The sequence below is a fragment of the Cyprinodon tularosa genome, unplaced genomic scaffold (assembly GCF_016077235.1).
Source record: "Cyprinodon tularosa strain WSP-4 unplaced genomic scaffold, ASM1607723v1 ctg224, whole genome shotgun sequence".
NCBI classification, from domain to species: Eukaryota; Metazoa; Chordata; class Actinopteri; order Cyprinodontiformes; family Cyprinodontidae; genus Cyprinodon; species Cyprinodon tularosa.
Window position 1 is genome coordinate 456,745 of NW_024038835.1, and position 25,424 is coordinate 482,168.

Consider the following 25,424-nt stretch of genomic DNA (forward strand, 5'->3'; position numbering starts at 1 on the left):
GTCTGTTTTGCCAAAAAAAACAAACCCATGTACAGTAAATCCTGTGCATGCTGATGGAGGATTAAAACATTTAGATTTTATGTAACAGGATTTTAAGTGTCAATTTGTTCAAAAGTTCTTTTGCCATAGAAGAAAACTCTTTTACACTTATTTTGTTTTTAATAGTAAGTTAAAAAAAACAAAGACGACGAAGAAACTAAAATATTTCATACTGACTATTAAACTCTGTAGTGCTTAATTGGCCAACAAGTAACACATCCAAAGTGCATTGGTTGTTGAATAATGATATTTTATATTATCAAAAAAAAGGAAATATAGGAAAATATTTGGGGAATTTAAATGTTTTCTGTGCATTTTGATTAAGGGCTGTTTTAGGATCCGACTTTAGAGTTCAAACATCTTAAAGATGGCACGAAGGGATCAGGTTTAGCGAACCTGAAGTATGTCTCATCCTATGGGACTGATTGTCCTTGTCACTCCACGTTACTCATAGACTGGGGCAAGTTGAGAAGTTCCAAAGCTTTTTTTTCTGACTTGGTCAAAGGAAGGTCTTCAGCTGGAGTGCACAGGATAGACATCCTCTGCAACAGAAGCACAGACGTTTTAACAGAAGTTGATTAGAAATGTTTTTATTCTGTGCAGATATGAAAATGCTTACCTCTCGTAGGGTACCAGGAGTTTTTACCAGATTGTACAGCATCCAGATGGGAACTATGAGGGTTGAAGAGAGCGTGAACCACCAGCCCAGAGCATAACCCCACCATGGGTACTCTATTGTATTGTTAAACTTCAGAGGGGTGTACTTAACCAAGGAAAAAATAAAAGTCCCCTGAAAATAAGAATGGAAAAAGATTATGAGCAGGAGCTTTTGTTATTTAATAGATCTTCATTATGTTGTATACTTTGACTAAAATTAAATGGTTGTGATTGATTTTAGTGTGTTTCCACACTAGGTAAATCCTTTGGTTCATATGTTTGATCAACACCAAAAATGATCATTGCTTGTTAGTTTTTTCTTTAAGTTGGTTCAGTGTGCTTTCACATTGTGCTTTTTGGACCAGAACATTAACATTTCTTTGTGCTGTATTTCCATCTTGCATAATTGTGCTATTTTCTTCACTTTGAAATTCATAAGTGGAGGGGTTGCATGGTTGAGCAGTAGTTAGCACTGTTGCCTTGAAGTAAGAAGGTTCTGGGTTTGAATCCTGGTTTGCATGTTCCCCCTGTTCATGTGTGGGTTTCCTCTGGGTACAGCCCACAGCCCAAAATATGACTGTTAGGTTAATTAGCATCTATAAATTGTCCTTAGGTGTGAGTGTGTGCATGGTTGTATGCTTCTGTATTGCCCTGTGACAGACTGGTGATGTGTCCTGGGTTTTTGGCTAAGGGTGGCCATGGCCACCCTTAGCCAAAAACTGGCCCCCCCTTTGGCCATCCCTGCCAAATGATCCCATGTGGTGTAAATTTACAAGCGGTTCCCCTCTAAAGGGGTGGCAGCAGTGACACTCTCAAGGGGATTTTCCTAACTAATTTTACAATTGAATTGTTTGTATATAAATACACAAAAACTAGTTTTTGTGTATTGCGGGGTAGAAAAGGAGCTTATGTGTCTCTATAGTCAGATAGGAGTTTTCTATGTCATTACAGATAAATAAAAATAAACATAAATGACAACTAAACTAATTTTTGTCTGTCTGTTTTTCTGTCTCTCTGTCTGTCCAAGAAATCCCAAATATACTCTAGTCCAGTGGTCTCCAACCCTGGTCCTCAAGATCTACTGTCCTACAGATTTTAGATGCATCCCTGCTTCAACAGAGCTTAATTAAATGAATGGCTTGAAAAGGTAATCATCATTTGATTCAACTGTGTTGAAGCAGGGATGCATCTAAAATCTGTAGGACAGTAGATCTTGAGGACCAGGGTTGGAGACCACTGCTCTAGTCTATGTTAATTTATTCTGAGACCCTTCTCTTCTTCTCATACACTTCTAAGTCCGGTTCTTGTGACTCTTAGTCATTAACAAACTATAGAGTAAGACCTATAGCTAGCTGAAAGCAAAGCTAACTGATACATAATAGAAGTGTGCCTGCACAGCGTTAGCATGCCAAAAGATGAGAGGAATTTTGTATACAAGATTTTTTGAAGACCTATAAAATTGGGCCAGCATAGGTTAGTTCACAGTCCGATACAGGGACGCTAAATCATAGAATGAATTTTCCAAATCAACGAAAGGCATGACTTCTGGCATATAAACCCATAATTTAGCTTGAAGTGATGTTGCTATTTTAATTTTTTCTTCCCTAAAAAATCTGTAATTTTAACTGTATTTACAACTAAACAAAAATTCCAAAACAATACTGCAACATTTAGTGTGGTTTGTGTATTCTTAAGACTACCTAATAATAAAGCTCATTGCTATATAGAAATAATGTGTCAACCTCTTCAGTGGAAACAGAAACAAAACAACATATTTCAGGTCAGATTTACAGCAGGATTAAAGCCTAAACGGGGAGCATAACCATTTTGATACTAATGAATTGCATACTATAAAAGTAAGCAGATGAGCTTAATTACAACCCACCATGCAAATCACTGGAGTGACGTATTTCAGACAGTACATAATGAGGGGAAACGGTCTGTATCCGATCATGTCCTCGATGTTATCGTAAAAGCGCTCAGCGCCTGCAAGAAGATAAAAACAAAGAAAATGAGTGTAAAGTTAGATCAAGCACAGAATTCATGCACAGTTCCTCCTGATCTTGAACTCACCATACACCCATCCAATGCCCACAGACTGCAGGATAGCAAACAGGAGCAAAGTCATTCCACTGCAGGCATAGTAGTCAAACACCTGGAAGATGTATAGTCCACCCTGTGCACAAGATTAGATATTTTACAATAATGCAATATGAACATATGCACTTAACAAATGAGTTGACCTTACTTCCGTCACCATGATAAGACCAATGAAGAAGCTGACAGCACAGAGGCCTAGAAGCAGAAGTTTACGTCGATGGCCGATTAGGAAGAAGGAGGGATACAGGTCAGATATTGCCGTTGTGAGAGCTTCAAGACCTACAAACTAAAGCACAGATCTCTGAGTCAAAAAGCAAGCTGCAAACTATGTTAATTCTACTAAATTAATGAACACACAAAATTCAGTATTAAAATTTTGTGTGTTCTTTTACACCAGATGATGTAAAAAAGTAATGAAAAAGTGACTACTTTAATATTTTCATAACAAATATATTTCTATTATTAATTTCAATCACAAAAAATGCTAAATAACTATTTACCTCACTATCCAGTCCCAGAAGAATAATCATTATGAAAAAAAATACTGCCCAAAGCTGAGGAAAAGGCATCATGGCCACGGCTCGAGGATAGGCGATAAACGCCAAACCAGGTCCTGGATTAAGAAAAGGGGGAACATTTCTTCACCAACAAAAAAACTGAGTATTTCATCAAATTATGCCACAAGACATTCAGACACATGACTGTTTAAATATGAATGAATTGAACAGAATTTAAAAATTTTTTTGAACTTACCTGATTCCGCCACTTTTGATATGTCTGTGTTCTGCTCATAGGCCATGAATCCAAGTGCAGAAAAGATGGCGAAACCAGCGACGAAACTGGTTCCACTGTTCAACAGGCACAAATACACACAATCCCTGTAAAAATAAAGAAACATATTAATTCAAATTATTTTCGTCTGCTGAAGTTTCTTTTTTCTATAAAATTTAACTTCAAGTCTACAAAAGTTTAGCAATGAGGTATCATAAAGCTCATTTTATTGTAATTTTTATTTTCTTTTTAAAAACCAAATGGTGAACATTGTATCAAACCTACTGAACTTACTTGTAGCAGTTATTGTTGTACTTATTATAACTGCCCAGTGCAACTAGACAACCGATACAGATTGCAAAGGAATAAAATATTTGCGTCCCGGCATCCATCCATACCTGCAGATAAAATGCAAAATGCAGGGGATTACATTCAACCTTTATTGCAAGTTTACAGTGCAGAGATGATTTATGAATGTTGTGAATTTGTGAATGTAAATTCCATTACTTATTTGACATGCAGGGATGCCTCTAGAAAGTTTTTCAAAGGGTTGGCAGGAGGGGTAATATTTGCGTGGCAAACTAGAGTTAACTGATTGTTATGAAGCCACAAATTGTCACGCGTAACCATTTTCATTTCACTTCATTAACATGCTGATAATTTGATATGTATTCATCTTGGAATTTAATATTAAAACAATATGTGCTTACAGCAACAAATAAAAAATAAAAAAATAGAAGTCAAAAATATTTTAAACATTACAATTGTGGAAGCTATAATTCTCCCAAAAACAAAGTAACAGCCTACTAAGGGTTTAAGAAAACCATGTTGACAAAATTTTTCTCAAGAGATCTCATCATTTCTACTTTTAAATGAACACATAAAACTAATCATTTTATGTTTTAAGTCTACATACAGATCTAGCCCAATTTCTATTCTTCTAAAAGGCAGGCATGTTCATTTAAACCCTCAAATGAACAACTGTGGCTGTAGTATGAAAAAAATATTGCAAGGATTTAAGGAGAGTTAGTAGTTGTGCAAGTTTTACAGCCCCACTAAGTTATTAGTAAGAAAGTTACAGATCTGGACAACCATAATCAAACTTAAGTCATACAACATATAACAACAAGCAGATTCAATCATGACATATAAGCCCTGTAGAACAGATTGCCCTTATCAGCTTGATGTATTTATATGATTATTTGTCCAAAAGTATTAAAACTACTCTAGAGACTCATGAAGAAGACATTTAGAGAAAAGGGAGTAAATGATAATTACCTGTGGATCGGCAAGGCGAGATGGATCTGGATAAAGGTAGAACTTTATGCCATCAGAGGCTCCAGGTAATGTGATTCCCCGGATGAGCAACACAGCAAGCATCAAATAAGGAAAAGTAGCAGTAAAGTAAACCACCTGTGGAAAAAAAAATATGAGAGGATTTCTTTAAGGACAAAGTAGTTATTTCCATGCATAAAAATGTTTTTTCCGCCTTCATATTAGGAAGAAAATACCTTAAAGTTTCAACACATTTCTTTTACTGTACTTTTTTTTTTTGCAACACGGCTCAGTAAGTGCTGTTTGCCATAAACCACAGAGAGGAGGAAAACAGTGAGTATGAGTGAGGGGAGTGATTGTTGTAAGTACTGTACAGTAGGTCTGAGGAAGACATTTTTTGGGTGTTTGAACAGTCGATTTTAATCTGCTCTTTTTGGAGTCAAAAGATATAAAAATTAATAAACAACCCTACATTTAGATTTTAACACTTACAGTATTAAAATGTTATAATCTAAAATACTAATGTCTTTCTATGTATAATATAATAAAATATCCTACCTTTCCCGTAGACTTGACTCCTTTCCACACACAGAAGTAACAGATGATCCAAGACAATAGCAGACAGAGAGCCAACTCCCATCTAATACTGCCCAATTCTTCAATGCTGCCTGTGATGTTTAAAATTCGCCTCCTGCAAATAAATCACATCTGTCATTTAATCAAGTTCTGCACATAGAACTTAGACAGTACCCTTTTTCTATACTCACTCCCAAAACTCTCTCACTGGTGAAGTTGCATTTTCAGGAATAGTCATGTTGAAGTAATCCGATTTTTGATCAAACTCCACACAGTTTTCTGAAAAATACAGAATTAATGAATAAATGTATGTTCCAGTAAATGTCAAAAAAACAACAAGCTATTAAACTTATGGATAACTATTAATGTAATTTATATCTAATGTATATAATTCATTCGTAGAGACCCATGAATGATGCCAAATACAAAACATAAGATTAAAGTAAAAATAAAAGAAATGCAACAGAAAAACACTGCAAATGAAAAAAATTTCCAATCATCACAAAATTGACAGTGGAAAAATATAATATGGGGGGGATGGCTGCCTGGGATTAGGCTCTACTTTGGTTAGTGCAGCTCTCTCCATTATGGTTGTTGTTTCTGCTTGGTACCTATATATGAATATTTATCGAACATGATTTAGGGAATTAAGGGCCGGATTTATCAAGATCCAATTTTGCGTGCAGTAATTTGCGCTCGCAAACTGGAATTTTGCGCGAGGGGCTGAACCATGGTTTGCGGGTGATTTAACAAGAGTGATTGCGTAACTGGTGGAAGGTGCAAAACTGTTGGAGACGCCCTATTTAAATGATGGTTTTGCGCGTTTTGTGGTTTGCGGCAAAGTAGTTTGTAGTCTGTACAAACTAGTGCATTAAGCAATTTAAATATTACAGTGACCCCCAACAAAAAAAAAAAAAGTAAATATATATATATATATATATTTATAAATTGGCAACCTTTATTCCCTAAGGTGGTATGTGCTGCAGTAAAAAACAAAAAAAAAAAAAAAAACAGGTGTTTTGTATTGGCCTGTGACTGTGGATGAGATCCCCGCAGCATTTGGCACGTTGCTCCACAGGCGCAGGGGGAGAACCCCGACCCCGTCGGACAGCACTTCTGAAAAAACGAGATTGGGAGATCCCAGCTCTCGCTCCAACCGTACGCTGGAATGACCCAGATGCAAAAAAGTGCAATGTTGCAAGGAGTTTTGTGATATCTGGTATTGCGTGGGTCCTCCTTGTGCCTGGCTCCAAATCCATTCGGAGTTCCCCCAACAGCTCCAAAATGGCAATGCTGGATAAACGATATGTTTTGATGATCGTTTCCTCGTTCATTGCAAAAATATTCACACGGAGTGAAAAAATGCGTTCTCTGCGTCTCCTTGCTTTATTTCCATGTCTCCTTCTTGCGACAATAACTGCTGCCATGTGTGCGCAATTACGCATACAGACCATTTGCACCTTCTTTTGAAACGTGTTAAATATAGAGTCAGATACCGTTAGCAAAATTGCGTTCAAGTTTGATAAATCACTTTGCGAGTGCTAAATTAATATATTTACATGTTCTCCTCCCACAAGACGCACTTTAGCGTGTAAACGCCCCATATTGCATATTCATTGCAGAAAAAGTACTAAATGGATCAGAGGCGCTATTTAGCACGTTTTAAAGACCAAATGCTTTTAGCACGCTGTTGATAGATCAGTTTGTACATTTTTTAGCGTGCGCAGTGAAATAGCTCACGTTTTAATACACGCAAACCTTTGATAGATCCGGCCCTAAATCGTATACAATGGGGAAAGGGGATAAGAATGAATTGAGAGAGAAAGAGATAGAGGGAGTAGAGAGGATAGAAAAGAGAGAAAACAAAACAGCAAAAAAAGCAAAGCAGAAGATGTACACTCTTAAAAGCCTGCTTTCATATCTTCTGTGAGATGAGAGGGAAAGAAAACAGATAACAAAGCGCCCGCAAAAACAAAACAAATGGCATCCAAGGTAAAACATATACAGTACAGGGTTGTATATATCTGTAAATGCTATACCTGTATGCTATCTGCAGCTTAGTATATAGTATTAGTGTGTATCCGTGAACACCTGGAACCAAACACTTGTGGTATTTATGCATGAGCATGCTCATGTCTGAAGAAGATTCTTTATAAGTATGCTCAATAGCAGGTGTGAGCGGGCCAAGACTCACCCCGCAGGGCCCAGGACAGACAGAGGCAATGAGAGCCCCAGATATAAAGTATAAAGGGTAGTGGTCTGCTTCCAGTGCTGCACCTGAAGGGGTGTGTGGTAGGGTACACCCTGGGCAGGTTGCAAGTCCATCACAAGGAATTCAAACAGAGGAGCAACATGAAAACTCCTGCCTGTTTGTTTGTATTTTTAAGCATCATTAAACGGCTTTCATCCTTTACATAAATCATTAGAGGCCTAAAAATTCCATTTAAGTTCAATTCAGTTCAGTTTATTTATATAGCGCCAATTGACAACATCTGTCATGTCAAGGCACTTTACAGAGACAATTAAACCGTATCACAGAGTCAGATTGGTTCAAAGTTTTATATCTATTGATTCAACGACAATCCCTCCCCAAATGAAAGATGCTCTTGCACCTAACTCTAATAGATAAGTATTATTCTGTCTATCAGCATAGTTTAGCTGTAGGCCACAAGTTAGAGAAAAACTCTTCATAATAAAGCATCTAGTGTTGTTCTTTGTTCCTTATTCCCCATGACATGCTGTAGACCTACCTGTGTTCCAGCTGTTTCGACAGGTAGCCCATGGAAGTTCAGAGTTGAAAGAAGAGAAGAGATACAGGAATGCCCAGGCTAGTATCACTATATAATAGATACTGGAGTACAAAACAACCACTTGACAGCCATAACCCATCCCTGAAAAAGTAAGAAGAAAACATTACAGATCAGTAAAGATAATGTAGTGGGTTTACTGAACAGATAAAATTAGTTTGAATCTTAAGATTGAAACCAAATTTCAGGCTTAGGGCCGGATTTATCAAGATCCAATTTTGCGTGCAGTAATTTGCGCTCGCAAACTGGAATTTTGCACGAGGGGCTGAACCATGGTTTGCGGGTGATTTAACAAGAGCGATTGCGTAACTGGTGGCAGCAGAAAAACTGTTGGAGACGCCCTATTTAAATGATGGTTTTGCGCGTTTTGTGGTTTGCGGTAAAGTAGTTTGTAGTTTGTGCAAACTAGTGCATTAAGAAATTTTAATCTTACAGTGACACCCCCACCCCCTCCAATATATATATATATATATATATATATATATATATATATATATATATATATATATATATATATATATATATATATATATATATATATATATATATATATATATATATATATATATATATGTATAAACTTTGGCAACCTTTCTTCCCTAAGGTGGTATGTGGCTGAATTTCTACTTCACTGCAGTAAAAAAAAAGACAAAAAAACAAAAAAAACAGGTGTTTTGTATTGGCCTGCAGAAAAATGCACATACCAAATGGCTCACAAGAAGTGACTGTGGATACGATGACTGCGCGTACGCATCCCCGCAGCATTGGCATGTTGCTCCACAGGCGCAAGGGGCAGGTCGGGGTTCTCTTGTAGGGCGTCAGGGCGACATGGCATTTAGAACGTCGGACAGCACTTCTGAAAAACGAGATTGGGAGATCCCAGATGCAAAAAAGTGCAATGTTGCAAGGAGTTTTGTGATATCTGGTATTGCGTGGGTCCTCCTTGTGGCTGGCTCCAAATCCATTCGGAGTTCCCCCAACAGCTCCAAAATGGCAATGCTGGATAAACGATATGTTTTGATGATCGTTTCCTCGTTCATTCCAAAAATATTCACACGGAGTGAAAAAATACGTTCTCTGCGTCTCCTTGCTTTATTTCGATGTCTCCTTCTTGCGACAATAACCGCTGCCATGTGTGCGCAATTACGCATACAGACCATTTGCACCTTCTTTTGAAACGTGTTAAATATAGAGTCAGATACCGTTAGCAAAATTGCTTTCAGGTTTAATAAATCACTTTGTGAATGCTAAATTAATATATTTACATGTTCTCCTCCCACAAGACGCACTTTTGCGTGTAAACGTCCCATATTGCATATTCATTGCAGAAAAAGTACTAAATGGATAAGAGGCGCTATTTAGCACGTTTTAAAGACCAAATCCTTTTAGCACGCTGTTGATAGATCAGTTTGTACATTTTTTAGTGTGCGCAGTGAAATAGCTCACGTTTTTATACACGCAAACCTTTGATTGATCCGGCCCATAATGTTTAAAATTGACTATTTATTATATAATATGCAGTATTTTTTGCCAAATTACCAAATTTTGTCTTTGTCTGTCAGCTCTCAAATATGATGCAGCAACGTGTCCAAGCATTGTCAAATTTGTAAGATAAGCTAAAAGTAGCATTAGCCATGGATAGTGCGAAAAACAACTGACAAGGTATCCTATTATAAATAAATATTTTTTGCCTTCTTCAGTTTTTGTTGCTATTTAAAATTCCCAATTAAGTGTTCCATTGGAAAGATTTGTATTTGAACTCATAAGAAATTGCAAAATAGATACATATTTTATTTATATTTTATTTATATTATAATTCTCATGGTTAGTTCGCTTATGTTTATTTGTTCTAAGTCAAAATATTTTATAGAATATTGATAAACAATTGAATTCAACTAACTTTACTCATGAAGCACCAATTCACAAGTCATCATCCCAAGGCACTTATAGAGACAATTGAACCATACCATTGACAAACTGGTTAAAAGCTTTCTGAGGAATAATATCTCATTATATTTGAATATGCTGAGTAGCAAAATAAAAAGTAGGAAAATACAGATAAAAATCAGAAAATATATATAGAATAGAATATCCTTACATTGTACATAGGGCCGGATTTATCAAAGGTTTGCGTGTATTAAAACGTGAGCTATTTCACTGCGCACGCAAAAAAATGTACAAACTGATCTATCAACAGCGTGCTAAAAGGATTTGGTCTTTAAAACGTGCTAAATAGCGTCTCTTATCCATTTAGTACTTTTTCTGCAATGAATATTCAATATAGGGCGTTTACACGCAAAAGTGCGTCTTGTGGGAGGATAACATGTAAATATATTAATTTAGCACTCGCAAAGTGATTTATCAAACCTGAAAGCAATTTTGCTAACGGTATCTGACTCTATATTTAACACGTTTCAAAAGAAGGTGCAAATGGTCTGTATGCGTAATTGCGCACACATGGCAGCGGTTATTGTCGCAAGAAGGAGAAATCGAAATGAAGCAAGGAGACGCAGAGAACGCATTTTTTCACTCCGTGTGAATATTTTTGGAATGAACGAGGAAACGATCATCAAAACATATCGTTTATCCATCATTGCCATTTTGGAGCTGTTGGGGGAACTCCGAATGGATTTGGAGCCAGGCACAAGGAGGACCCACGCAATACCAGATATCACGAAACTCCTTGCAACATTGCACTTTTTTGCATCTGGGATCTCCCAATCTCGTTTTTCAGAAGTGCTGTCCGACGTTCTAAATGCCATGTCGCCCTGACGCCCTACCGGAGAACCCCGACACCCTGCGCCTGTGGAGCAACATGCCAATGCAGTCATCTTATCCACAGTCACTTCTTGTGAGCCATTTGGTATGTGCATTTTTCTACAGGCCGATAAAAAACACCTGTTTTATTTTTGTTTGTGTGTTTTTTTCTTACTGCGGTGAAGTAGAAATTCAGCCACATACCACCTTAGGGAATAAAGGTTGCCAAAGTTTATATATATATATATATATTTCTTTTTTTGGAGGGGGTGGTGTCACTGTAAGATTAAAATTTCTTAATGCACTAGTTTGCACAAACTACAAACTACTTTGCCGCAAACCACAAAACGCGCAAAACCATCATTTAAATAGGGCGTCTCCAACAGTTTTGCGCCTGCCACCAGTTACGCAATCGCTCTTGTTAAATCACCCGCAAACCATGGTTCAGCCCCTCGCGCAAAATTCCACTTTGCGAGCGCAAATTACTGCACGCAAAATTGGATCTTGATAAATCCGGCCCATAATCATTGCACAGACGAAAAAGTCACAAATAAAAGAACTCTGTAAATTAAGTGAAGTTTAATAATTTTACCCTCAAAAAGTGGGCAAATTTTCTTCCAACAGGTGATTGATCCCTGCTTTGTGTACTGGCCAATGGATGTTTCCAGCAAAAACAAGGGGATGCCACAGGAGAAAAGGAAAAGTATGTATGGGATAAAGAATACCCCTGGAAAACAAAACAAATTGTTAAAATTGTTTAAACAGGTAAGCATTTTTTATCTTAGTTTTCCACTTGAGGCAGCTTCTAAATATTATCTATAAATGTTAATACATTTTTCCTTTGACATTGATTTTCACATGGTGTATAGTTTATCATTCTCATAAATGATTTTTTATTTACAAATGCACTCACCTCCTCCATTTTTGTAGCAAAGGTAAGGAAACCGCCACACATTTCCCAGCCCTATAATCTGTCCTGCAACAGCCAAGAGAAACTCTATTTTGCTGGACCACTGTCCTCTCAGGGCCGTGGGATGCTCAGTTCCCTCATCTAGTCTAAACTTGACCTCTGTGCCATGGGCGTTATCCATTGTACTGTGAAGAGAGAAAGCAGTACTTCTAAGTTTGGAGATTTATGGTATGGTAACTTTGTTTAAATGTCACCTATCATGAATGTTATGCACCACCCCAAAAAACAAACAGTAAAGAAGTACCTAAGACCTGAGAGCTTTTCAACACAGTATGCTAATATCTATTATCAGCACAGCGTGAGCGGTCTTTCTGCATGAGGTTAACAGAGGGCAATTCTTTTAATCAATGTTGCTTTTGTGTTGCTGCTTTAGTTTCACAGTGGGAGCGGCAAGTAGACTGGAAAATCTGTGTCGGGCAACATTACTTTCCAAGGCTTCAGATCCTGACAAGCTGAGAACAAAATTCCTGAAGTGTGGAGTTGGTAATTAAGGGACCTGAAGGAGAACTGTGAAGCTAGGGATGGATTTCTGTTAGCAACACCGGAGCATGGATAGAGCATACACATCTACCACAGCAATATAAAAAAATAAATAATAAAGCTTGTTTTAATAAACAAATGGCATTGCAATGTTTTTATATGTAGATGGTGACAATGAATATTAGGGAGAAAATGGTAAGAAAACCTTTTGAGAGGCAGATTTGATATTTTACCATAAAGAGAAGACATTGGTTCCTAATGGTACAACAGACGTCTCACCTTATCATTCAATCACAACTTCTAGGTTTTTAGACATGACAATATACACATTTCCCCAGCATCTTTAAACAGTTACTTATTTAAAACTAAATAACTTGTTTTAGCTTATTAAATTAGTGTAATGTATTTTTATGCAAAGTTATAATCTTATTTGTGCGATTACTAAACCAGCAGAGTAGTGAGGTAGAAAGGTTGAAAGAGATTGCATCTGGCAGATTTTGACAAGGGTTCTCAGGGCAGTATGTTAATGGAAGATGGCGGAAATAGTCTTAAAAAAACTGTAAGTCCCCCCAAATGTTCTTGTCCCTATTTCGCATTTCAGTTCAACAGGGATTATATTGTATTTTGCGCAACATTGACAGAAAATTTGGGTGTACATTGGAGCTTATTGATCAAGATGAAAATGTATGCTCAGCTTTAAACGAAGCTTGAATTTTTATTTTTATTTTGCTGACTTTTTATGAGAATTAGCATACGTTACATTTTAAATTCCCTAATCTTTGATTAATTACATTGGTTGAAACATTTGAAATTGGTTGTTTGGCTGTGTCTGAGATGGCAAGGGGTAGATGGCTTAAATATCAGAGGTATGATCTCAGCCAGAAAGCACTGTTGTTGCTGAACAAGTTAAGGCAAGAACAGGAACAGACAAGTGCATTCACATTGTGACTGAAATTGGCCAGTAGGCAGGAAACTCTGTCAAATAAAAAAAGGATAGCAGGGTATGATGATTTTATTTCATATCATAGAAAATAATGATAAAAAAATTAAGCATTGGAACAATTCATTTTTTGAATAAAATATTACCGTATAAGAGAAATTAAAATATTATACAAAAGAGTTGTGTAAAAAAAAAAAATAAAACAAACTGCATTAACGGTAACAAAGTTACAATCATGACTTTTCAATTAAATAAACTATTAAATGTTGAACCCTCTGAAGCTTTTGTTGAGTTGGAAAATCCACTCTATGATTTAGCATCACAGAGTCACCAAATAGGCCTTTGTTCTGTTTGGAAAGTAGTAAAAAATTATTCATTTTATGATTTATTATATTGCACTACAGCTTTAAATTACATAATGGATTGTCTGTCTCTGGATTTCAAATTTAATAGTTGTGGTTTTCAACGGTGGGATGTTCCCCAAACTATGGTCTTGGCAATAAGTTTCCATATTCTGTGTGTGTGTGTGTGTGTGTGTGTGAGTCCGCTACAAGTACTTTAGTTTAAACAAGCAGTCTAAAAAATGACTGTTAGTTTAGTTAGTGTCTAAATTCCCTTAGATGTGAATGTGTGTGCATATATATGTGGCTCTGTTGGGGAAAATTACAGTCTAGTGCAGTGATTCCCAACCGGCAGGGTATTCGTACCCCTAGTGGTCCGCAAGTGCATTGCAAGGGGTACATGAAAATATTTTATTTCATAGGTAGTAAAATAAAATAGTGCTGGGATTAATGCTCTCTGATGACCCAATTGAAAAATTAAACAAACTTTTATTTAACAAAAAAGTACATTTTTATTATATGTTTGAGTTCACCTTCAGCTTTGGCAAAAATCCAAACAAGCAAAAGAACAGACTGGATGTAGAGAACAGGCTGGAATCAGCTGTTTTTCACTCTGAGCTATCAGAGCTCATCAAAGCAGCTTGGGTGTTTTAATGAAAACAAACTAAAACTAAATTATAAATGCAGGTTTATAATATGATTTTATTTGGTATTTTGATCCCCTGCTAACTTCCAGGCAACATATTTATGTTGTTCTATTTGCAATTGAAAATGCCAAAGAATTAATAAAAGATCAAGCAAAATAGTTTTAAATTTATAACCAGTTATTGTAGGTTTCACTTTTGGACAATCAACAATACTTTTGACTGAGAGGGGGCCTTTGGGTAAGAAAAAATATTCTAAACACACCCATGAGCTGGTGGCAGTTTTCCTGTTTTTCTTTTTTTTGTTACAACTTGCTGCATGTCAGAACAAGTTGACTAATATTAAGAAATATCCTTAATCCGTGTGGTTGTCCTTGCTCTGCATAAAATTCCTTTTTTTTTATCTTTTCTTTAGTGTCACAGTTCACTTAACAGAGATAATGCATATTTAGAAAGATTGCCTTGTAGGAATCAGAGTAAGCAAACCTCAATAAGCGAGAAACTAATGAGACAGAGAGAAGAGAAATAGATAAAACATGTCATACTGTTAATGTTAATCCTAAAAACCTTTTCATACTGGTTTGGTTTTTCCAAAAAAAAAAAATATATAATCAAAATATTTGTTATTTGGAAATTTAAAAAGATGACAAAATATTGTTGTCTTGATGGGACTTTTATGTGTTTGCTATATCGAACTTTGTGTTGTAATTTTATTTTTTTTTTTCAAGAAAAATTCCTGCCTGTATTACAGACACTCTATCTTTAGCAACAATGGTAGAGTTTGCTAGATTTTAATGATTACATTGCTGTCAAATAAATAAAAAACAAACAAAAAAGATCAGAATGAAGAGACAGCCAGTTTCTACTCCAGAGCTATATAAAGCAATTCATCACCAGGAGACAGAGGTTTAATTTTGGCATGATTATTGTTAAAATTCACCAAAATACTACCTAATGTCCTACACAATAAAGCTAAGTTTATAACATATTTCACTCATATGGAGGTATTATTGCTTTATTTCCAAGACCCTCAACATATTTTCAACATTACGTAACAATTTTCCAAACTTTGCACATTCTACTTAATTCTACAACACTAGAAAAGAGTTTGGAACCTATAACACATGGCAACCCACCTAAACTAAAGTAGTCCTTTTAACTTTGGAGAGATTCACAGCTAGGCAGGAGAGTTCGTCTACACAATGACCGTTAATAGTGCACTCCACAAATATTTCCTTTAAATAAGAGTGGCAAAAAGAAAGCCATTACTGAAAGAAAAATCCCATTTAAAGCTTACTAAAAAAAACATGTTGGGGACATGTAGAAGAGGATGTTCTGGTCAGATGAGACCAAAATTTTAACTTTGAGCCTACATGTCGAATGCTTTCATGGTGCCATCAGAGCATCAACCCCAGCGTGAAACATGGTGGTGGTAAAAATAATTGTTACCACCACCGTTATTAATAATTAACAGCTTCCATAGCTGTTAACATCATGGGAAGAGGAGAGGAGCTAAACGCTGGAGTAAATAATCTTAGAGGCTGTAAAAGACTAATTGGGATAAAGTTCACTGTTCAGCAGTAAAACAAACCTGGGCAAAAATCCAGAGCAACATTGCAATGATTTAGATATAACCATAGTCATAACTAAGAATGGCCCAGTTAAGGTCCAAGTCTAAATCAAAACAACAACTGTTGCCAAAACTTGAAAATTCCTCCTCTCTTATGTTCTCAATGCAATCCGACTAAGCTTGAACAATGATGTAAAGAAGGGCCACAGATTTCAGTCTTTAGATGTTAAAGCTTGAACAGTATTTGTATAACTGTGAAAAGTTGGCTAGCAACTACAGTAAGTGTTTATGTCAAATTTTGACTAAGTGAAAAAAACATAGTTAAAAGATTCTTCATGTATTAGTTTTATTTGATGTAATGCAGTTGGATTTTAGGAGGCAATGCTGTGGCTTTATTCAAACTTCAAAATTCAATCAGTTTGTGCTTGAAATTTGCATCTGAGGCTGCAGTTTGGATGCCTTAAAAACTGGCTAATTCATCCATCTTGGAATGTTTAATGTGTTGTCCCCTTAGAACCTAGAAATAAAGTTGTTTTTTTTCAAAGTTTGTTTGATTTACAGAAAATGCCTTCAGCTTTAAAGGGGTATCATTTTGTTCATTGTAAACAAATAATCCACCAAACATCAGGCGTCTAATGGATGTAAAGATCGTGTCCAATTGGATCCATTGACTGAAGACCTATGGTTACTGTCTACACATCGTGCAACTCAGGTGAATATTTGAACATCATTCTTCTGATTTTTGGATGGAATTCATAAATGTGTCCCATACAGGTGAAGATATTTCATTTTGAAGAAAGGCTAAAAAATGCATTGTCTGGTGTTTCACTCTACACTTTCAAAGGGCCAAAATTATATATGCAAAAGGGACCTACAAAGAGAAATTTACCTCTGCATTTAGCCCATCCCCTTGGGGAGCAGTGGGCTGCCATCGTGGGGCGCCCGTGGAGCAATCAGGGGTTAAGGGTTTTGCTCAGAGACCCAGAGCAGCAGCATTACCGTTTACCCCCATAAAATAAATTCTTTGAAATTGCCTTTCGAAGAACATTATATAAGAGTTCCTTTGAACAAATCTATATGAGCTTGTCACATCATGCCCTGAGAATGTAATCATCCTTAGGGTAAACATGTTCCAGCTCTATAATATTTGACTGAGTCCAGCTGCCTCAGCAGAGACTCAGAAAGCTAATTTCAGAGGAAGATTAAGCTAATTTCACCCACTTTTATCAAGGATCTCATTCTGTTCACAAGAACAGAATGAGATCATAAGTATAACCACAGATTCTTAATTAATTGAATTAAGGTCTGAACTTTCACATCGCCATTCCAACACAACATTTAGATGTGTCCCCTTAAAACTGAAGTAATCTTTAGCTGTATGCTCAGGTCATTGCTCCGGTGGAAGGTGTACCTCCACCCTATTCCAAAATCACTGGCAGATATACAGATTTTGCACTTTGATATTCACGTACTGCACACCATCCAGCTTTTTCAAAATCAAAGCAGTTTCACAGTACCAGCTGCTGAAAAACAACCGTTAACATCATGTGGCCAGCACACGTGTTTTATTGTGGGTAGGGTTTTCTTCAAGAAAGGGGATGTGTTGGACTTGTGTCAGACAGAGCATTTATCTCGGTGGCAGAAAAGTCGTATAACCTGCCGGAGCACATTTGTCCGTTAATTTTGCTAGTTATTCCTTATCCTTTTAACAAACTGAAAACATGGCTTCTTATTTTAATTACAAATTTTTAAAAAAAATTTTGTGGCCACTCTTCCATAAAGTCTACATCTACTGTTTGGAGTCTAGATTTCATTGTGTTCCTATGGACAGATAGTCAAGTATCTGTTGAGGAACTATGTAACTCTTTAAGGGTAACCCTTTGGTTTCTGAGCTGCCTCGCTGATTAATGACCTCCTTCCTCATCTGTTAGTTTTGATCTTAACAACTTTGTTCCTGATTTGAATGGAGAGCCCCTCAGTCCTCATAGGGTGATACCTCCTGCTTAGTGGTATCAGAGCTTCTCCTGTCGGAAAAGTTATGCTGGCTCCACACAGGTGGACTTTATTTAACTTATTATGATTTTTGAAGGTAATTGGTTGCACCAGACCTTTTTAGGAGCTTCATAGTAAAGGCCATGCATGATTTTCTCCTTTCACTTTCATATAGTATTTCCTGCAAATCCAACACATAAAATAAGATTAAAAAATATTTGAATTACAGACTGAAAGTAAGAAAATGTGCAAAAAGCAAAGGGGGAGTGGGGGAGCTGGATACCAATGCATATTTCATGCTTTTACAGACACTAGCTTCTCAGCTGGGAATGTTGAATACGTCGCTTTTGTGTACATAACAGGCTCTGGACAGAGACTGTGCTGGCAGCAAGCAGATGAATTCCTTTAAAATATTTCTCTCTAAAGCTGTAGGACTTAAAAAAGGGGGGGATCAGATGGAGAAAGCAGAATGCTGCTGGGTTTGTGAGCATGTGGAAAGAAAAAAATTAATTATGTCTTACATATAGCACAATGAATATATAATCTCCAAAAACTTTGTACAAGCTATTTGTTTAATATTTATCATGTAAGAGGTGTTTTGGACTTGTTTATTACAACATAATAAGCCTGGCTGGTTGCACTGACTGAGTAAATCTAAACAGGGACAGCCTGCTTCTGTAATGAGGATGTTCTTGAGACTAACTAATCACAACAATAAAACCATACTTCCCAATAACAACTAAACCTTTCCCAAATCAAATATTGGCATCAAAGGAATACATGAGTTTGTATACTTTTTGTGGCTAGAGTAGTGTTACACTAAACAAGGGAACTAACTGCCTCAGTGCACCATAACCGGTTCACCTTTGCCCTACATAGTACAACCTTCAAGCCTAACTATAGCTTTAGTCTGCAAGGGTAACAGCTATTTATTAATTTTTCTGGAAATGTAATGACAGAAATAAGCCTTTAACATGAACAAATATGAACATCATGCCAAGACATGAAGGAAAAAGGAGGAATACCTTACAAAGATGCCACTTTAGCTTTGTATACATCCATTCCAAGAGACTTCATCTGGTGTCTTCAGAGGAAAGTACATGTGCAGAACCTCCAGCCTCACCAGGACACACTTTATACACAGAGCCAACCATGAGGGAGTGTATAAGGAGGTCTCAGAAAGAGAGCTGAGTGGTGTGACAAAGCAACAGAGCAGAAAGGACCAAGGGAAGGGAGTTGGGGGGTTGGACTGTTTCTGAATGAGCTAGTTAAGGCGGGGACTGTTCAAGCAGCCACATGGAAATGGTAAAGTAGGAGGGCACTCACACTTTACCCATTCAGCTGGATACTTGCCTTATACTGTAGGCTGTCTGTGTCCACCATTATGCCTCTGAGCAAATGTCTCACAGATTTAGCCTTGTTCATGTAAAGCCTGCACAAAAGTTTTAGTTTTTTTTTAACATGTAGGAACTTCAATATATACGTTAGATGCACTTTTCCATTAAAAAATAAAGTCATTGTTAAAAAGCTCTTCAGATGTTTACTGAACTGTCCAATACATGTAAATGTTCTATAAACATTTCTATATGTATGATAGTTTCAGTTTAGTTTGCATTGGCTTGCAATTCTGTTCATGTCTCTTGCAATTCAAAACCAAATACTTTAATATACTTTTGGGGGATTTAATATGAAGGACTGAGACAAAAATAGTGCATGGTTTCTGATGAACTTTGTAATAAAACACATTACAGTTTTGTACTCAGAGTTAAAAGAACTTCCATTCCCTTGAAACTTGCTTTCAGTGTTTATTTTCTGGTTTGAATACTGTAGACTAAAAACCAAGCAAATAAATAACATAAAAAGGAGCCACAAAAACATGTTTATACAAAAATATATACATATGATAAAAATATGTCAAATAAGTATCTGTTTTTAAGATTCAAGTTAAACATCAAAGTAAACCGGATGTGAAATTAATAAAAAAACCCAAAAGAAACAAAACAAATGTCAACAAAAAAAGTGAAGGAAAACTAAACCAAATTAAGCTTAGTCTTCCCTAATTGACTGTGGTAAAATTACTGTTTTTATTTTTTATGTTGAGGCTAACTGTCTGGTTAGATGCTTTCTTTGTGAGCACACCACAAAGCTGTAAAAAGGCAAAGCTAATCTTTGTACACCCTCTAGTGGTCAAAAATCTACCATACAGCTTAAAAGACAATTAGGGCAAAACTCAGATGATTAAATCCACTACTTAGATCTAGAACATTTTACATAAAATATTTTCCTCAAAATATTAAGTTTATCATTAAAGCAGAGGAAATGTTTGTGTCCTGTGAAACCAACAGAGTTTGGGGTTTGAATGCAAGAAAAACGTTGTGTTTACAGCTTTCCTGCTTTATTGGGATTCAGCAGAGCTATAAAAATGATCATACCGTTTCCAAATTCTTCTACTCTTCTGGTGATTAGTTAGACATTTGTCAGAACATCTGAAAAGGTTTTAAAAGTTGAAAAAGACAATATCCAACTCAACCTGACATTACAGTACTGTATGTGACAAGTCAACTGTCCCCTAACCTCAAAAACTTGATGTGCAAAATAAAAAAAAATAAAAAAAATTCACCAATGGCCGCAACATCTTGCATCAAGCATGATGATAAGTGGTGTTTTTGGTGATTCAAACAGTTATTACAGATAGCACACTAGAATAAGTATCTAAGTTGTTTTTATTGTAAAGTAGTGCTTTTTCATCATATTATTACTCAAATAAAATTAAAAAGTATCCTTTTGAGAAATTACTTAAGAGAAAATAAATTATTTAGTAAAATGTGTATTCAATCAGTGTATTGATTAACTGATCTATTTACTACCCATGATCATAACAACTGATTTAACAGTTTTAGAGTAATAAACTTGTCAAATCAGTAGTTACATTATGTAGAATAGGTTAAATTACAGTATACTGTTTATTACATTTTCACTTAACCTCCAAAGGACACAGCAGGCTCAGTAGATCAAAAAAATACATTTCAACCCTAAGCCTTGAGTACAAAAAGAAGAAAGTGTGTCTCTCATTGGTGCATTTTGTTTAGAACAAGCTTGTTTACATAAAATGCCTCACAATTTGGGAGGAATTTTACTCAAGTATGAGTAAAGAGTAGAGTGCTTTAAAACTACTCCATTGACTACTTACCTCTTGCTTTATTGTACTAAACATTGATCAGAAAAAAAAAATGCAGCAGCATCATTTGCTGCAGGACTGTCTAGGCTAGGAAAAAGAAAAAAATCAAAGTGGGATGACCCTCCCAGGTGCTTACTGATTAACTAATAATCTAAGTAAGAAAAGAAGGCGCAACAAGAATACATTAAAATCTACACCATGTAACTGTAGAAATTAGTTGGCACAAAAAAATTGAAATATTTTAGCCGTACTCTTCTTTGTATAGGGATGTAATTTTTGGGGGGGTCATGTTACAGCTGTTAAATTTATTGTGTGTTGATTTTGATTGGACCAATCTGATTCTGTGGTGGATTTTCTGGTGTATAATACACAGAAAAATTGCTTCAGAGTCTTCTGGTTGAGAAGATAATTCTCATTTATGTCAATTTAAGCAAGATATCCATCACTAAAAGCTGCAAAGCAGCCTCAGAACATCTTGATATCACAGCTATCTTAGACATGGTTTGATGAAATGCCTTGTTAATTTTAAATGAACAAGGCATTTGCTGAAATATGCTGTAAAATTAATAATTTTACAGCATATTCCAGATAAATTCTAGAAACTTTTTTACCTGATTTTAGTCCATAGTATATTTAGTATATCCAGATGCTTTTTTGGAAAATATCAAAGGAACATTTGTGTTATTTTTGTCAGCAGTATTTCTGGCTGTTATGTCTCCCGCTGATTCTATTTCAGCTTAGTCTCTTCTATATATTTAAACAGTGATCTTATTTTAGCTAAAAGGAAGATTCTGTGCCTCAGACCTAGATCAGAGTCCTTCTGTTACCTCCTAAATGATTCATCACTGTGTTAGAGCATAGAATAACTTTTACTGTGCAAATATATGTGCTATAATTAAAGGTTTTAAATAATTATTATACCTAAGTCTTTCTTCCGCTTTTGTGTTTACAAAACAGTTATGAACATCTATATAAACGCATCTAGGTTAAGCGTAGAGAATTGATTTATAGTTTTATAACCAGCTTTGTTATCTGTGAGCCTTTTATCAGCAATACAACATCCAGAAAACCAAGCTTGAGTTTTTACAGCTGCCACTGGCAGATGAAATAAAGCAGGGAGGCATCATGTTGCACTTTGTCCCAATTATTTTAATAGACCACTTGTAATGTCACTAAAAATAAAGCTTAATTTTGTTCATCAGTTTCTATCCCCCTGAAAAAACTGGGCTTCAGTTTTACATTACTAACTTAATGGTTTACTGTTCATTGACCGCTGAACAAAGTCCCAGTTTTTCCTATACTGTATAATTGAGCTGAAGTGTATTCTGACAACATTTTAACCCATCAGCTTGTCAAGATCTAATGTTTGAGGTTTGAACATGCTGCTTTATTAACATAACTATGTAAAAATGTATAAATGAAAAAACAGGTCTAAGCGGAAGACCTGTTTGAACTTATTTATAGCTAAGAATAAATACATAACTGGAACAAATTGTACTTTAGAGCCTTAGCAGAAAGCCTTAGCATGTAATCAAAGTGTAATTTTACCCTCTACTTTGAGCCTAGCCCGCCCACTGTATTACTACATATAAAGAAAAAAAAAAGACAGGAGAGAGGACAACTTGCTGATAGCATGCACAGTCCTGAGATTGAAGGGCATAAAGGTGATTCACATACTTTCATCAATAAAATGGACTAAATGACAATCACAAGGCCCGCCGTATGGTTTTAACAAGGAACCTTTCACCATATAAGGATAAATAGAAGAAGACTGTGTTGAGAGAAAAGACCATGGCAGAGCAAGCCTGTGTCTAAAGCTTGAGTTTTAGACCATTTCTGAGGCTCTTAAGAAAGTGGCAAGGTCAAACTGAATACTATGGCCAAAAAAGAACTAATAGGACCTAATAAGTATTTTGGTGGTCAACTGAGCTGCTATTAGAGAGAGGGGGATTTATCAGTATCAAAAGCTTTTTTTTTTCAATCCCACAATTTTACAATTCTAGTAAAAATTGACACCTTGAGTTAACTGTTTTATTTTCTTATAATTAAAATAAGTTGAACTATGTACAGTTAGAGCGAGAGATTTAATTTTCGTGGGAGTGGTGCAAAGAAGAAACCTTTGCTCTCTAAGAAAATTGAAGGTTAGACGAAGGTCTGAAAATGAAAACATACAACAGACTAGGAATTCTGCAACAATACTCTTAAACAGTGGGTAACAAAACTTCACCATTTGGACACTAAATGACATATTTGGAATAAAACAGATAGTCTTCCAGTATTAAAACAGAAGTCCAGCATGGAGGTGGAAGTTTCTTGATTTTTGGAGGCTTTGCTGCTGCAGAACCTGGCTAACTCACCATCATAGAAACAACCACAAATCGACCCCGGTATCAAAGGATGCTTATGGAAATGTAAGAAGATATGTTAAAGAATTAACACTGAAGCAGAATTACACCATGAGAATGAGCAGAAAACATGGGTGCACCAAAGACTAACTGAGAAATAAGAAAGGGAAAGCTGCGGGCTGAGATCTTGATCCCATTAAGATGCTATTAGGAGGCTTGAAACATACTGCAGACAGGAAACCATTGAATATATCAGAGCTTAAATTGTGAGTAAATTCCACAGTGTTAAATATGTAGTCTCAAAGTGCATTGACTGTTTTAGAGTTATTGCAATAACAACTGGAATTAGATATACACTATGTAGAGATTTAATTTAACACTAATTCAGAGTGGGACCAAATACACTCATAGTGGTGTTAAATTTAACTCTTAAAGTTTTATTCTAACACTGCGGAATTTAATGTGTATTTGGCAAACCTTCCTGCTGTATGATGAATTGGTTCTTGGCTACAAAAAAAAACCTTAAATTAATTTGGTTGAAGGGGGTAACACTAACTATAGGGACCTTGGAGATCCTCACTGTTTCCTGGGCTAGAAAAACAAATTTAAAGAAATGATTTATAAGAATAAAACAATATAATTATGATGTCTAACTGTAATTAAAAGTGTTTGTAGTGATAAATAGGTATAAATAAACACTGATAGGTTGACATTTCCTCATTAAGAAATTAATTTGAACAGATGGCTGAAAACATATTCAACCTTGTGAGAACGCCATAAAGACACCTGAGTAAAGCATAAACAAATCAAGATTAAAAAAAGCTGTATCACGTGCCATCGTTTGAGGGCACATGTTCAGTCAGGAGGAGTGATTCTTGTAGAGTCGCTTACTAGATCCAACTGTCTAGGTTCCTCTTTAATAAAAAAAAACTATTACTAAATAGCAAAAGCAAAGAAAGACAAAATAAAGCAAAATAAAAACAGGGATTTAGGATTATGTTTTTCTATAAACTAATTGTAGCTTTTTTTTTTCGAGGGTGCCTAGAGCTTAAATGTTCAAATTTCAGCCATGCTAATAAGTTAAACTGAATTGAATAGAAGTTTTTCTATCATAAAAAAAAGCTAAGTTTTGGGAGCATCATTATTGCAGTCAGTGTATGAGTAAATGAATGCTTACATGTTTTACTGACACGTGGCTGCCCTACACAGCTATATGGGAAGTGTCTAAAATGATTTCAATCAATGATGTTCATGTAAACACTATTTTCGCAGAGTTGTTAAAAATGTATAAAATGTGGGATGTAAGCTTGTCAAAGCTGTATGTCTCATATAGGCCACAGAACAAGAACACTATAACAGTGTAGATGAGAATGAAATGATAGGTGTACTTACTTATTAACAACCTCTGAAGCCTGATGATCAGGAAGTTTCTCTGTCTTTCTTTCAGCCGTGTCCATTTTATAGCAGCTTGCCTTGCTTCTTAGAATAGGTCTGTTTGTGAATCCCTGACTGAGAGGCTTGCAAAGATCACAGGAAAAACATGTAAGACAAATCATTACAGGGTTGTAAATGAATTATCTTTGGCAGTGTCTTTCAAAGCTGCACCGCATAAAGTTACGTAAGTACACGGAAATGTAGCTGTGTGCCAAGCCAACAGGACAAGATCTTTTTTCTAAGTTATATTAAGTTACACAAGTAATGTTGTGATGAGGTTTTATGATTGTATACCAAAGTACAAAAAGACATGTTATGTATTCTCTGTAATTTTGCCCTTGAACGTTTTCACATTTTGTCATACAGTATTACAACTAATTCCAATAGATTTTACTGGAAATTAATAAGGGAGACAATTAGACCAATAATAAATAACACACAACTGGTAAGTAGAATTAAGAGGATATAGAATTTTCAAAATGTCTTCTCAAAAACTGATGAATACATACAAATGTATTCACTCCTCCTTATCTTTATACTCCTCATTA

At 35.9% G+C, this 25,424-nt stretch overlaps 1 protein-coding gene across 4 annotated transcripts; it reads right to left on the minus strand.

Moving 5' to 3' along the window:
* On the minus strand, positions 1-24,960 carry LOC119784375 (sodium- and chloride-dependent GABA transporter 2-like). Of its 4 annotated transcripts, XM_038286389.1 has the most exons (15): positions 24,835-24,960; positions 11,896-12,077; positions 11,575-11,709; positions 8,169-8,309; positions 5,610-5,697; positions 5,401-5,533; positions 4,846-4,980; positions 3,862-3,965; positions 3,550-3,674; positions 3,297-3,409; positions 2,945-3,082; positions 2,770-2,872; positions 2,582-2,682; positions 659-829; positions 1-581 (listed from the first exon to the last, which is right to left on the minus strand). In XM_038286389.1, the coding sequence occupies exons 1-15, from the start codon at positions 24,897-24,899 to the stop codon at positions 474-476; spliced, it is 1,842 nt and encodes a 613-aa protein (XP_038142317.1). In that variant the 5' UTR covers positions 24,900-24,960; the 3' UTR covers positions 1-473. The 4 variants fall into 4 exon arrangements, with proteins under 4 accessions (XP_038142317.1, XP_038142314.1, XP_038142315.1 ...); XM_038286386.1 differs by having other exon boundaries at positions 1-829; XM_038286387.1 differs by lacking the exon at positions 24,835-24,960 and adding an exon at positions 18,950-19,159 and having other exon boundaries at positions 1-829.
* Positions 24,961-25,424: the final 464 nt, after the last annotated feature.